At 39.8% G+C, this 12,339-nt stretch overlaps 1 protein-coding gene across 1 annotated transcript; it reads left to right on the forward strand.

Moving 5' to 3' along the window:
* Positions 1 to 274: 274 nt before the first annotated feature.
* On the forward strand, positions 275 to 12,119 carry LOC117291585 (prostatic acid phosphatase-like). The gene is made up of 10 exons (XM_033773398.1): positions 275 to 506; positions 2,098 to 2,193; positions 2,870 to 3,115; positions 4,558 to 4,656; positions 7,005 to 7,097; positions 7,440 to 7,566; positions 8,418 to 8,512; positions 10,128 to 10,234; positions 10,875 to 11,062; positions 11,868 to 12,119. The coding sequence occupies exons 1-10, from the start codon at positions 336 to 338 to the stop codon at positions 11,996 to 11,998; spliced, it is 1,353 nt and encodes a 450-aa protein (XP_033629289.1). The 5' UTR covers positions 275 to 335; the 3' UTR covers positions 11,999 to 12,119.
* Positions 12,120 to 12,339: the final 220 nt, after the last annotated feature.

The following is a 12,339-nucleotide window of genomic DNA, read 5'->3' on the forward strand; positions in this document are numbered from 1 at the left end:
GATTAAACTAAAAAAGATACAAGTATATAGTTTTGAAAGAACAGTAGAACTTATAAATTGACCAAAGGTGTCTAGGGCCTTCAAGGATGAATAATATTAATAACAATTAACCATTTGTATTATTTATCTATTTTGCATGCCGCCCCGCCCTCCCCCTCCCCCTCCCCCTCCCCCCCCCCCCCCCAAATAAAAGCGCATCCTGGAAAAACACGGAACAGCGAGATCGATCAAACCCTGGGAACGAAATTGCTAGGCACACACACACGTACACGGTCGAGTTGTCTAAATGTCCGAGTTGTCTGACACTCGGAGCTCCCCGTGTTAAATCCCTACCTATGTCCGTCCCGGACCACCGTAGCTCGGTAACAGTCACTTTGAAGCGAGGTAGGAAGTCCCGAGGAGGTGCTGTATCAACAATGGACCACCTTATGTTGATAACGATGGTATTGGCGATATGTTCCACCTTTTCGGTAAACGGAGAAAGATCCCTCCAGCTTGTTAATGTGGTAAGCAAGTTTTATAACCAATATAAGAAAACTGACTGAGATGAGACGGTCCTACTACTTGCCGTCAACTCGCCGACTTGCCGTCAACTCGCCGTCAACTCATTTTTGTGCCGTCAACTCATTAAATTTACATGAAAAATTTATAAATGGGACACGGAAGTGTTAAGTCTGGGCTAAACTACATATTTCTCATGGTTTTCGGTAAAAATTCATTCACAAAAACGACTTTGTGTTGATAAAAAAAAAGTACCAATCATTGACATCTTGGGCCAAGACTAATCAATGTGAAAAAGCAAGATGGCGGCCGACGGTTTTGCTGTTTCGAGAAAAAAATTTTCACGAGAAAAAAACTCAATTTTTATTCCGAAATATGACCTAAAACTTTCGCGAATTCTCTTTGAGCTGATACTTTACAGTTCTATGCTTCTTTTGTGAATTTTAAATGTATATTGGAGGAGTTGACGGCGAGTTGACGGCGCAAGTGAGTTGACGGCGAGTTGACGGCAAGTAGTAGGACCCAGATGAGAATATAAACAACAGTCAATGTTAAGTTAGTAAGGCATAAAATAGAGCCAGCAGGGGCAGTCATAGTGGTGCAGTGTTTTTATACTCCTATGACCTAGTCCTAGATAGATGGAACAATGTACAGTATAGTTTGTTCCGCTATAGTCTCCAGTCCGTGGAGACGATAGCGGAACAAACCTTGTGTAATAAGTTCTAGGACTATTATTATTAGGAGTGGTGTTTTTATAAATTATATCCTTGAGTTTGACGTAGTAGTGTTTTTAATATCCTTTACATGTATCTGCTGCGCCCAAACCACTTGATCAACTAATCCCATCTCAATCTCGATTGAGGATGTTGCTCCAGAGGGAGCTTTATCAATTATTAGACAAGTTAGTAGTTGCGATAACGCACCTAAACCTCCAGCCGTCGGGAGGAGGGTTACGATATCTCAACTAATCAATTATCTAACTAATCGAGATCAAGACCCCATTGAATTCCCACTGACTGGCATGACTGCCCCCCCCCCCCCCCATATCTACTACCCCATATCTGCTATCGTCTCTCGCTCCCTCTGCGGGAGACGATAGCAGAGCGAAACCGCATAGTTCTAGGAGTAATCGGAAAAGTTTCCGTATGGCGCCACCACTTTTTCATTCTATATAAAATAATATAGTATCTAATTTACCTCAATGAGATATCCCTTTTTGTAAAAATGAGTGAAAAAGTGGTGGCGCCATACGGAAAGTTATCCGAGTAATCTACTCCTACCCCACTCCTAGAACTATTGATGAGGTTTGTTCCGCTATCGTCTCCAGGAACCTCATAGGTCCTCAAGTCTCACAACTCAAACGTTTCGTTTTGTTTGTGATTCCCTTTTCGGTATTTTTACCAGATTTTTTTAAAAATCAAATCTCGGCAAAATTAGGCTCTATGGGACACAAGTGTCACGACTGGGACTCGAATCCTCACTCTGCTAAACAGAAACACCAGAGCTTGAGTTTAGTTAGTGTTCTTAAATTAGCTCGGCCATGACACATCATGAATTACAACAATCTGTAAGTTTTGTTTTTTCTTCTCTGGATAGCTATATCGTCATGGTGATCGAACTCCTGTTGATATTTACCCGAGTGACCCACACAAAGCAGACACATGGCCTGAGGGTCTTGGACAACTGACCACGGTAAGAAAAGATTGTTTAAACCCTAAATCCACATTAGGGCCCCTCTTCACCCTGCCAAATACAACAGAATGCAACACAATTGAAATGAAAACTAAGGGATTTTGTTGCATTGTGCAGGCATGTTGTTCGTGTTTTAGGACTGAGCAAGGGTGTTTGACCTGCTAAATGCAACAGAAATGCACATAAGTGTGGTGGTGACTTGGCTAATATATGTTGGACCATGAACTCTGCCAAATCATGGAGCATGGAGCAAATTATGGAGCATGGAGCAAATTATGGAGCATGGAGCAAATTAGATGAGATGAGTTTGAGTTGACTGCCAAATACAACAAAACGCAACACCATGCAATATGAAGTAACTTGACTGCTAAATGCAACAAACTTAGTCCAAGAATGACATCTGAGTTGACTGCCAAATGCAACAGATTACAACTATTACTATTTGGTGCATATTGTTTCATTTAGCATGGTCAGGGTTTTAATAGAAACTTGGTAGAATGTCATCTTAAAGAGAGGGTATATCTTTGGTAATTACTCCAAAAATTAATGGACATAAAATGTCTCAGAACTTGAATTTTTTACTTTTGCAAAAGAGCACTAGGGGTGGGTTCCACTTGCGCAAACAGTTGTAGTGTATTTTCTCCTTTTATCAAATGCATGTTTTCTTTAATTTCAGCATGGTATGAATATGCACTACGAACTTGGTCAGTGGCTCCGTGAACGCTACATGAAGTCGGGCTTTCTCAACGAAACGTATAACAGGGATGCGTTGCACGTTCGCAGCACCGACAAAGACCGTACACTGATGTCGGCTGAGTCGGACTTGTCGGGACTGTACCCACCAAAGGGAAACCAAATATGGAATAATGGGTTAACGTGGATGCCCATTCCAGTACACACCATTCCATTGGATCAAGATTATGTAATTTGAATTTCTTTAATTTGTTTTCCAATTTTGAGGCTGTTCAACCGTTTATGTGTTTCACGTTTAGGTGTTGATTTAACATTGAATTAATAAGTCTCTTTGATTTTTTGACAACTCTTGGCCAGATTGCCTGTGTTGCGCAGGTAGTCTGAACTTCAACTACAAGCAGTGCAAGTTTAGACCTCTCACCTACAAATGTTGTTTTTATTCAACTTGCGCATCTCATACATTATACAATTGTTGCACGCTGTGACGGGGTCCATGGCTTTTTGTACTACCGAGGGGAAAAATGGCACCCGAGGCAAAAACCCATGGACCCTAATCACAGCGTGCAACAATTGTTTTGTTATACCTTGGTAACATTAATATTCCTCTTCTCGAAGTTCTGTTGTTATCTTCAAACATTATTACGATGGAGTATTCATTGTTTAATAAGCAGACAAATAAGAAACAATTCCTTACTGTTCCCTCGAACCTGCGGGTGTTTTGTACACAGCGCTGGAAATCGACCAACACTGGGAACGATCACGGTGATGTACACCGGTGTACATCACTTTTCATGTTATGCCGACCCCCGAGCCATGTAACATTATACAATTGTTGCACGCTGTCCATGGCGTTTTGTACACTCGAGGGGGAAAATGGCACCCGAGGCGAAGCTGAAGGTGCCATTTCCCCTCGAGGGTGTACAAAACCCATGGACCCCAGTCACAGCGTGCTACAATTGTTTGTTATACCTTTGTATAATTGTTATTCCTCTTCTCGAAGTTTTGTTGTCATCTTCAAACATTATTACGACGGACTATTTAATGTTTAAGAAGCAGACGAACAAGAAACACCTCCCTCGAACCCACAGTTGTTTCGTACACAGCGCTGGAAATCGACCACTGCTGGGAACGATCAAGGTGATGTACACCGGTGTACATCACTTTTCATGTTAATCGGCCCGTCGAGCCATGTAACATGCATTTTTGTTGCGCATCACATGATTGGTTCTCGACCAATCAAACTTCACAGTTTGTTACCGAGGTATAACAATGTATTTTGTCATTTTGTTTAACAGCTGCTGAAAACAAACAGTGTGCAACAATTGTTTTGTTATACCTTGGTAACATTAATTATCCTCTTCTCAAAGTTCTGTTGTTATCTTCAAACATTATTACGACGGAGTATTCATTGTTTAATAAGCAGACGAACAAGAAACAATTCCTTACTGTTTCCTCGAACCTGCGGGTGTTTCGTACACAGCGCTGGAAATCGACCAACACTGGGAATGATCAAGGTGATGTACACCAGTGTACATCACTTTTCATGTTACCCGACCCCCTGAGCCATGTAACATGCGTTTTTGTGCACGTCACGCGATTGGTTCTCGACCAATCAAACTTCACAGTTTGTTACCGAGGTATAACAATGTGTTTTGTCATTTTGTTTAACAGCTGCTGAAAACAAATGGTCCTCCATGTCCAAGATACGATGAACTCAAGAAAGAAACGACAACCACCAAGGAATATTTGGCAGTTCAAGAGAGATACAAGGTAAGCATTTCAAGGTTTTCCACAATGCTCCATATTTTTGACCACGTGAGGGCACTCCCAATCACTTTTGGGGGTATATTCATTCGTACACAAAACAGTTATTAAAGGAACACGTTGCCAGCCTTGGATCGGTCTAGTGGGTCTTTGAGAAGCGTTTGTAACCGTTCGTTATAAAATGCATATGGTTAGAAAGATGTTGTAAAAGTAGAAAACAATGATCCACACAAACATGCCTCGAAGTTGCACGGTTTTCCTTTTACTTCGTCGATTTATGGGAGTCAAATTTTTGACTCCCATAAATGGCCGCCCGTGTTTGTTCGCAAAGTAAAAGGAAAACCACGCATTTCGAGGCAAACTTGTGTGGATCATTGTATTCTAGTTATAAAACATCTTTCCAACCATATGCATTTTATAACAACTCGTCCGATCCAAGTCGACGTGTTCCTTTAAAGACTGGAACACATTACCATCATAGACATCTAATCCATCACGGACAATAAGACTTTTAATGAAGCTGTTATAATCCACCTCTAAAGCAACTTAAAACTACGGCGCAACAAAAGTGACAGAATGCCTAAAACTGTGCAGGACAAATCACGTATACCCCCGAAGTGATAAAAATACTATTGAGAGCACCCTCATGCGGTCCAAAAAAAGGCACATTCTGTTCAGTGTTCATGCCCTCAAAGTCTTTCTAATTCTTTTTGAGCACAGAGACTGTTTCCTTGACTGTATTAGACATTGTATAAATACAGTAGATATTATTTACAACAGTTATTTCAGTTTTCCCTTAACAAAAAGGGTAATGTAAGGGTAATGAAAATTATAATAATAGGTTTACAATTAGGTGCTGCTGCAAATTGCTTGCCAACCAAAAGGACCTATGGTATAAATGCACAAAAAATGTCAACGGCCTGACGTTTCAACCCAAGCAGAGTCTGTAAGGCTATAAGGCTGTAAGTGCATCTCTTTGAGAAAGACTCTGCTTGGGTCAAAAGATCAGGCCATTAACAATTTTTTGTAAAAAAATAACGAATAACAAAAGCACGTATCCCACATTTCCCTTAAAGTCACCTGGAAGTGGTATTTTTTCAAAATAAAGCTTTTGTCTCTAATATATGTATTTTGAAGAGTGGAATGTGAATAAACAGGTAACTAAGGTTTCAAAAAATCAGTTCTTATGTTATTTACAAACTTAAGAGTAGACCCCGACTCGAGAGGGCGCTGTTCATGACGTCAATCGAGGCAGACTTTGCCTGTAATGCGTAGAGTAAACACAATTGCAAAGTACATGTACGGACCAAGTCGTGAGTTTGTACGTTTCAAAAAACCGACCAGGTGTATTGCTGCTGAATGCAGAAAAACACTTTTTGAAATGTACCAACTCACGACTTGGACGTACATGTACTTTGCACGTGTGTTTACTATACGCATTGCAGGCAAAGTCTGCCTCGATTGATGTCACAAAAGGGGTAGGCGGAGTCAGCCCCCCAAACAACTTTATATCTTTTTTAAACATATAAATCGTGACAAACAATTACTAAAAAAATTGTTTTATTGTTTTGTTTGAAAAAAAAATCTATTTCCAGGTGACTTTAAGAATTGTTTAGACATACTTATTTTCGTTGGTGTATGCAGCACTGGCAACCCAATTGGGTGCAAAACTAGTTGCTCACCATTCGTATATAAAATATTTATGGTACACTAGGTATCTTTTTACTCCTAGATGATTTTTATTATTTTAATTATATACAAGTCGCCAGACACTCCAGGCTTGAAGGCCATTTCAAGGTGTGGACTACTATCACATATTTTTCCAGGGGCCGTTGCCACCTACTCCTGGGGCTGAAACAGGGTGACCGGTACCCCCTTCACAGTCCATATGGATGTAGGTTTGGGTATCAGAAGCCTGGCTGGCAGAGCAAAAAGCACTACCTCCCCAACTTTACGAAGCAATCATGGTTAAGTCAAAGTGTCTTGCTTAAGGACCATGTGTCACGACCGGGACTCGAACCCACACTCTGCTAATCAAACACCAGAGCTTGAATTCAGTGCTCTTAACCGCCAGGCTATGACGCGCCATCTGATGCAATTATAGTTTAAATGTCTTGATCAAGTGTAGTTACAAGGATTCGCACCCACACTCCAATGATGCAGCCAACAGAAGTTGTCATCACAGTCAGTCCCTACTCTACCAGTTGCAATTTCCCCATGATCAATTTAAGTTTTTGAGATAGAAACATGGTTTTAAAGTTTTATCGGAATACTCTAAATTTGTTTCTCTGTGTTTGTTTGTTGGGCTGTTTGTTTGTTTGTTTGTTTGATGTTTTTCTTGGGGGTGAACACAGGATTTTTTGAAGAATCTGACTATAAATACAGGATTCAAAGAACCGTTGACTGTTTCTGACGTTTATTTGGTGGAGGATCCTCTTTTTGTTGAGGTAAGCAGTAATTTTATGTCTTTAAAAATCGTAAATTTTAAATTTCAAACCTCCTTAAACTGATTCAGCTTTGGTCACTGCCTTGGTTCTAGTGAAAGTTCAAATTTTCCCCTAGCCTTTTAACAAAATTACTTGTTTTGTAAGAATGTTGCACCAACTTGGGATACTATCGACCATGTTTTGAGTTAAAAAGAAAATAAATAAATAAATGATTAAATCAACTTTGAAAACTGTTGTGCCCTTTCAACAACGAAGTCAAGATTTGAAATTCATTAGTTTGACTGTCACGAAGATGTATAAAGCGATAAATCTAACATTTCTTTTGGGCTTTGTCTTTTGAAGCGGCTCCATGGTTTCCGGTGGCCGGATTGGGCCAACGTGACCGGTTTTTACAAAGACTTGAAAACCGTGTCGGATAAAGGGATGTATTTCCTTTTCAACTCGAAAGACAAGAGTAGACTCAAGGGAGGTAAGTTTTTCTTGTCTGGAGAAATTTTTAAAACTAGGGAAAGGTGTGGAGCAGTTAGATCAGGAACACTGATCTGTCATGCGTTTGGTAAATACTCAAAATCAATATTAGCTTTAAAATTTACTTGGTAACAAGCAACGAGGGCTGTTGACAGTATGAAACATTGTGAGAGATGACTCGCTCTGATGTAAGATAGTTTTTGAAAAAGAGGTAATTTCTCACTAAACTATTTAAAGACAGTGGACACTATTGGTAATTGTCAAAGACCAGTCTTCTCACTTGGTGTATTCTAACATATGCATAAAATAACAAACCTGTGAAAATTTGAGCTCAATCGGTTGTAGAAGTTGCGAGATAATAATGAAAGAAAAAAAAACACCCTTGTCGCACGAAGTTGTGTGCTTTCAGATGCTTGATTTCGAGACCTCACGTTCTAAACTTGAGGTCTCGAAATCAAATTTGTGGAAAACTACTTCTTTCTCGAAAACTACTTCACTTCAGAGGGAGCTGTTTCTCACAATGTTTTATACTATCAACCTCTCCCCATTACTCGTAATAAAGAAAGGATTTGGGATGATTATTATTTTGATTAATTACCAATAGTGTCCACTGCCTTTAAGTCTGAAAAAGACATCTGGCCTGAAGCCTTTCTCAGGCATCTGAAAGTACACAAGTTTGTGCAACATGGGTGTGTTATTTTTTCATTATTTTCCCGTAAGTTGACTTTGATACAACTTGCCTGGAGGATTTTGCACCATATGCTTGGACCACTGTTTTCCCTTTTTTCTATTGTTGCTGAGCAGTTTGCCTTTTATTGTGTGCTTATACAAAATTGTATTTCTCACTTTTAGGACCATTGCTCGGGGAAATAATAGAAAATATGCGCAACAAATCAGAGACAAAGGACCCAATGGATCTCAGGAGAAAATTCTACATGTATTCAGCGGTAAGCTTCTGATCAAGATGTGTGAACAACTCACAAGATTTTTTCATCACCAGATAAAACAAAAAGGCCTGCTATGAACATGGTTTTACCACAAAACTTACTAGATTGTATCTCCACCATGCAAAGTTTCAAATTTGTATAACATCCAAAGCTAACTTTTGGGATCAGCTGCAAAGTTCCTCATAATTGAACCTTCAGAACCTTCAGAACCTTCAGAAATTGATACTGTAAGGAAACGCCTGGAGTGGCTTTCTAAATATACTGTTTGTCATGCATGCTGCAGGCTACCTCAATTTTAAAATGTCCTTTTTGGGTCAGATCCCCTAGGTCAATGGCATTTGCTAGTGTACAGTACATGTATGTCGTGTTTTTTACTATTTTTCTGCTTGCCCTGTAAGCGCCATGAGCAGAAATGTTGCCTTCGATCCTAGCCTTTCGAGAAAGACCTGCTAGGGTTGAAATATCAGGCCAATAGCTATTTTTTGCAATATAAATGTTCTTCATTACTTTTTTGATTATTGTTACTATACTCCTTCATCCATATGTACCCAGAGATGCCAAGTCCAGAGGCCAGCTATGCGTGAGATTTTTCAAAGCTCACCCCCCTGGAAAAAATTGTAATTTTTAGAAGGCCTTTTCGAAACCGCCGCCCAATTATTATTATTATTTTTTTTAATGAAATAAAAAAAATTGCAGAAATTTAATTGTGGACAAAAAAGTGTTCCAAAATGCATCAAAAACCTTTTTAGAATAATTAAAACCCACATGAGGTATAGGAGATGTTGCTGGTTAATGTGGAGGTACGATTGTGTCAGATTATTTCCCCCTCAAATAAAAATAAATCGATTTAAAATGATGTCCAAAATTCTCCGCTCATAGTCATACTTCTGCCTGTTGTGTATACGCAGTTGAGCCCATTGAATGAATTTGCTAAACGAAGCGGGACAAACTTGTGCGCAATAAGCGTTTTGCGCTCTGTGGAGTTTTAGCTGAACCTGCGTGGAGAGCAAAAACGTGCGCAATCTTCAGATTTGCGTTCTGTTTGTACGGCAGCTTAATAAGTGGATGATTCTGATAAACTGCGTGCAATCTAAAGATTGTGCAAGCTTTGTAGTTTGCGTTTTTTGTACACACGACGAGCGCAATTTGGCAATGCATTGTCGTTATTTTTTATTTTTGTCCCGGTCTGGCTCCAATGCGTGAGAAAATGGTTGTTATGCGTGTGAGCATGAGACAGAGCCCAAATGCGTGAGTCTCACGCCTAATCCGTGAGACTTGGTAGGTCTGATGTACCTCATCGTACCCTCCGTTCCAGCTCTACCTCTCACCCGCACAAAGTCATATGGCCACCGCTCGTTCTCATATTCTTCACCCTCACTCTGGAACAACTTGCCGCGAAACATCAGAACTGCTCCAAACGAGAACATTTACAAACATCTGCTGAAAACTTACCTGGTTACTCATTAATTTTTGTAAAGCGCTTTTGGACTTTTGTGTGAAGTGCTATATATGTGCCGTTCATTATTATTATTGTTATTATATTTTATGTACTGCGAAATTTCAAATTCTTATATCATTGAGACGACTTTTTGTCTCTTGTTGTTAATGGTTACAGCATGACACAACAGTGGCTGCCCTCCTGTCGGCATTGGGCATCTATAATGGCATACAGCCACCTCTTGCATCTTGTGTCATCGTAGAGCTTTGGAAAGAGGATGATGGGTAAATAACATCATCAACCCTCCTACTGTCTGACCATTCAACATCATCTACTGTGATTTTGAATTAAACATGAACTACGCCAGCCTGCAATAAGCGTACATACAATACACACATGTACAAATTGCTTTGGTTTGCCGCCACAAACATCCTGTGCAGTCAAAACGGTTTGAAATGGTTGGCAACTGAATGGAAATGTTAATAGGAGTAGGATGGGTAATAGACCCTATCCGTATGACGTCACATGCTCAAAAAGCGCCCTCACCATTGGACGATACCTATTTTTGTTTTTGCATGAAAACGTGTGCGTGACCTCAGCGTCCCTGTAGCTTAGCTTTTTGCATTATACAAGGGGTCTGTTGTATAAATTTGGAAATAGTGTTTTTTGTGTTGAATCCATCATTTTATCTTATAAACTTAGCATGTAGCAGGGAGACCCAGAGAAACACCTGCCATATAGGGTCCTAAGCAATATCCTTTTACAAGGGGGTTTTGGTGCACTGCGTCCTTGGGGAGTCCTACTAAAATCAACTCTGGATGTATCACATGCATTCAGATCTAACAACTAGTCAGATATGCTTAGTCCTCACAGCCATAAATGCCTTCTCCTTTTCGTTTCATCTCATCCCTTTCATCTCATCAGGGAAAACACTGTCAACATTTTATTCCGCAACGATACTACGAAAGCTCCCTACCCCTTGGTGAACAAGAACTGTAAAGCGTCTTGTCCCCTGGGGAACTTCACAATGCTCACCAAGGACATGGTCCCCGAGGACATCAAAGCTGCCTGTGGAATCACCTCTCCATTTCTGAGCAACAACATCAGCATCAGTAAGAAATGTTTCCCTTTTGCTAGCCTGGATGGTAGAGCAGAATGCACTATATTCCCAACTTGTTCCCAAGCAATTAAGGCTAGTGGCAGCATATTGTGCCACAGCACCTTGTAAATCATTACATGATGCTAAGGATTAGGTTTCGGAAATCAAATGTAGTCCCACATACCTTGCAGGAAATACTGTATGTTTCAGCGCTAGGACAACACTGAGCGCTAATAAGAAACCACTATTATTATTATTATTAAGTGCCTTGAGCAAGGCACTTAATAACCATAAAATTGTTTCATAAAATGTTGGGTAGGTGGTGCATTCTGCTCATGCCTACGTCCTTATGGATTGTGAAGGGGGTAACCCTTCTTCAGCCCCAGGGTGGCTACTTAACCCTGATGGCAGTTGATTTGGGTCGATAGCTCAAATTGTTAAGTTTAGCACTCACCTTGAAGTGGCTGTCTGGCCTAGTTAGTTAGGTGATATCTCATTAAAATAATGTATTACAAAAATGCTCTGATATCTCATTAAAAAAATGTATTAAAAAAATGCTCTGCTGATATTGACCTTTATCATCGTGGAGCCATCTTGTAATTTGTCCATTCGAATCAATGTGATTTTAAAGACACTCCCTTGAAAACCAGACTTCAAACTATTTTTATATTTTCTTTCTGTCATCAACATATTGACGTAGTTCTTCACTCGGTCTTCGACATTTTTCACTGAACAAGATGTCTTAAGTGCTAGACAATAGTTACAATTTTTTTAAATATTCATTGCATTGTTTTCTGTCATCCCACTTCTGCACCCAGTTATCCTGATAAGTATCGTCATCGGTCTACTTGTCGTCACCATCCTTACGCTTATTGGAGTTCTTATCTGCCGTTGTCGTCAGTCCAAAATCCGCCATGTCCGACTACAGTCAGACGACACCAAAGCGTGACTATTAGAGGTCAAAGAGGAAGATGAAGAGGAAATTTTATAAGTTCTACTGCTCTTTCAGAAACATATACTTTTTAAAGTTTTTTCCCCACAGAAGCAAAAAAAAGGAAGTTCCATACTAAAGAAACATTGCAGAATTGGTAAGAAAACAAAATCGTCCAAGATCACAGATTTGCATACAACTTACACGGCTAATGATGATGATAGTAGAAAACATCCCTTTAAATATTTCAGTCTGAAATGTCATATTTGATGAGAAATAAATGAAACTAACTTCCCGTTTGGAGTTTAGTGCTCTCTCTGGGCATTTTAATACGAAAAATATAAACTATATCCGATCGA

Source organism: Asterias rubens, chromosome 6, assembly GCF_902459465.1.
Source record: "Asterias rubens chromosome 6, eAstRub1.3, whole genome shotgun sequence".
NCBI lineage: Eukaryota > Metazoa > Echinodermata > Asteroidea > Forcipulatida > Asteriidae > Asterias > Asterias rubens.

Excerpts from the sequence above, each read along its gene's own strand:
- LOC117291585 (XM_033773398.1), top strand. The coding sequence starts at position 336 with ATGTCCGTCCCGGACCACCGTAGCTCGGTAACAGTCACTTTGAAGCGA. Across the intron at positions 4,657-7,004 it reads CAGTTCAAGAGAGATACAAG|GATTTTTTGAAGAATCTGAC; the intron begins GTAAGCATTTCA and ends GGGTGAACACAG. Across the intron at positions 8,513-10,127 it reads AATTCTACATGTATTCAGCG|CATGACACAACAGTGGCTGC; the intron begins GTAAGCTTCTGA and ends TAATGGTTACAG.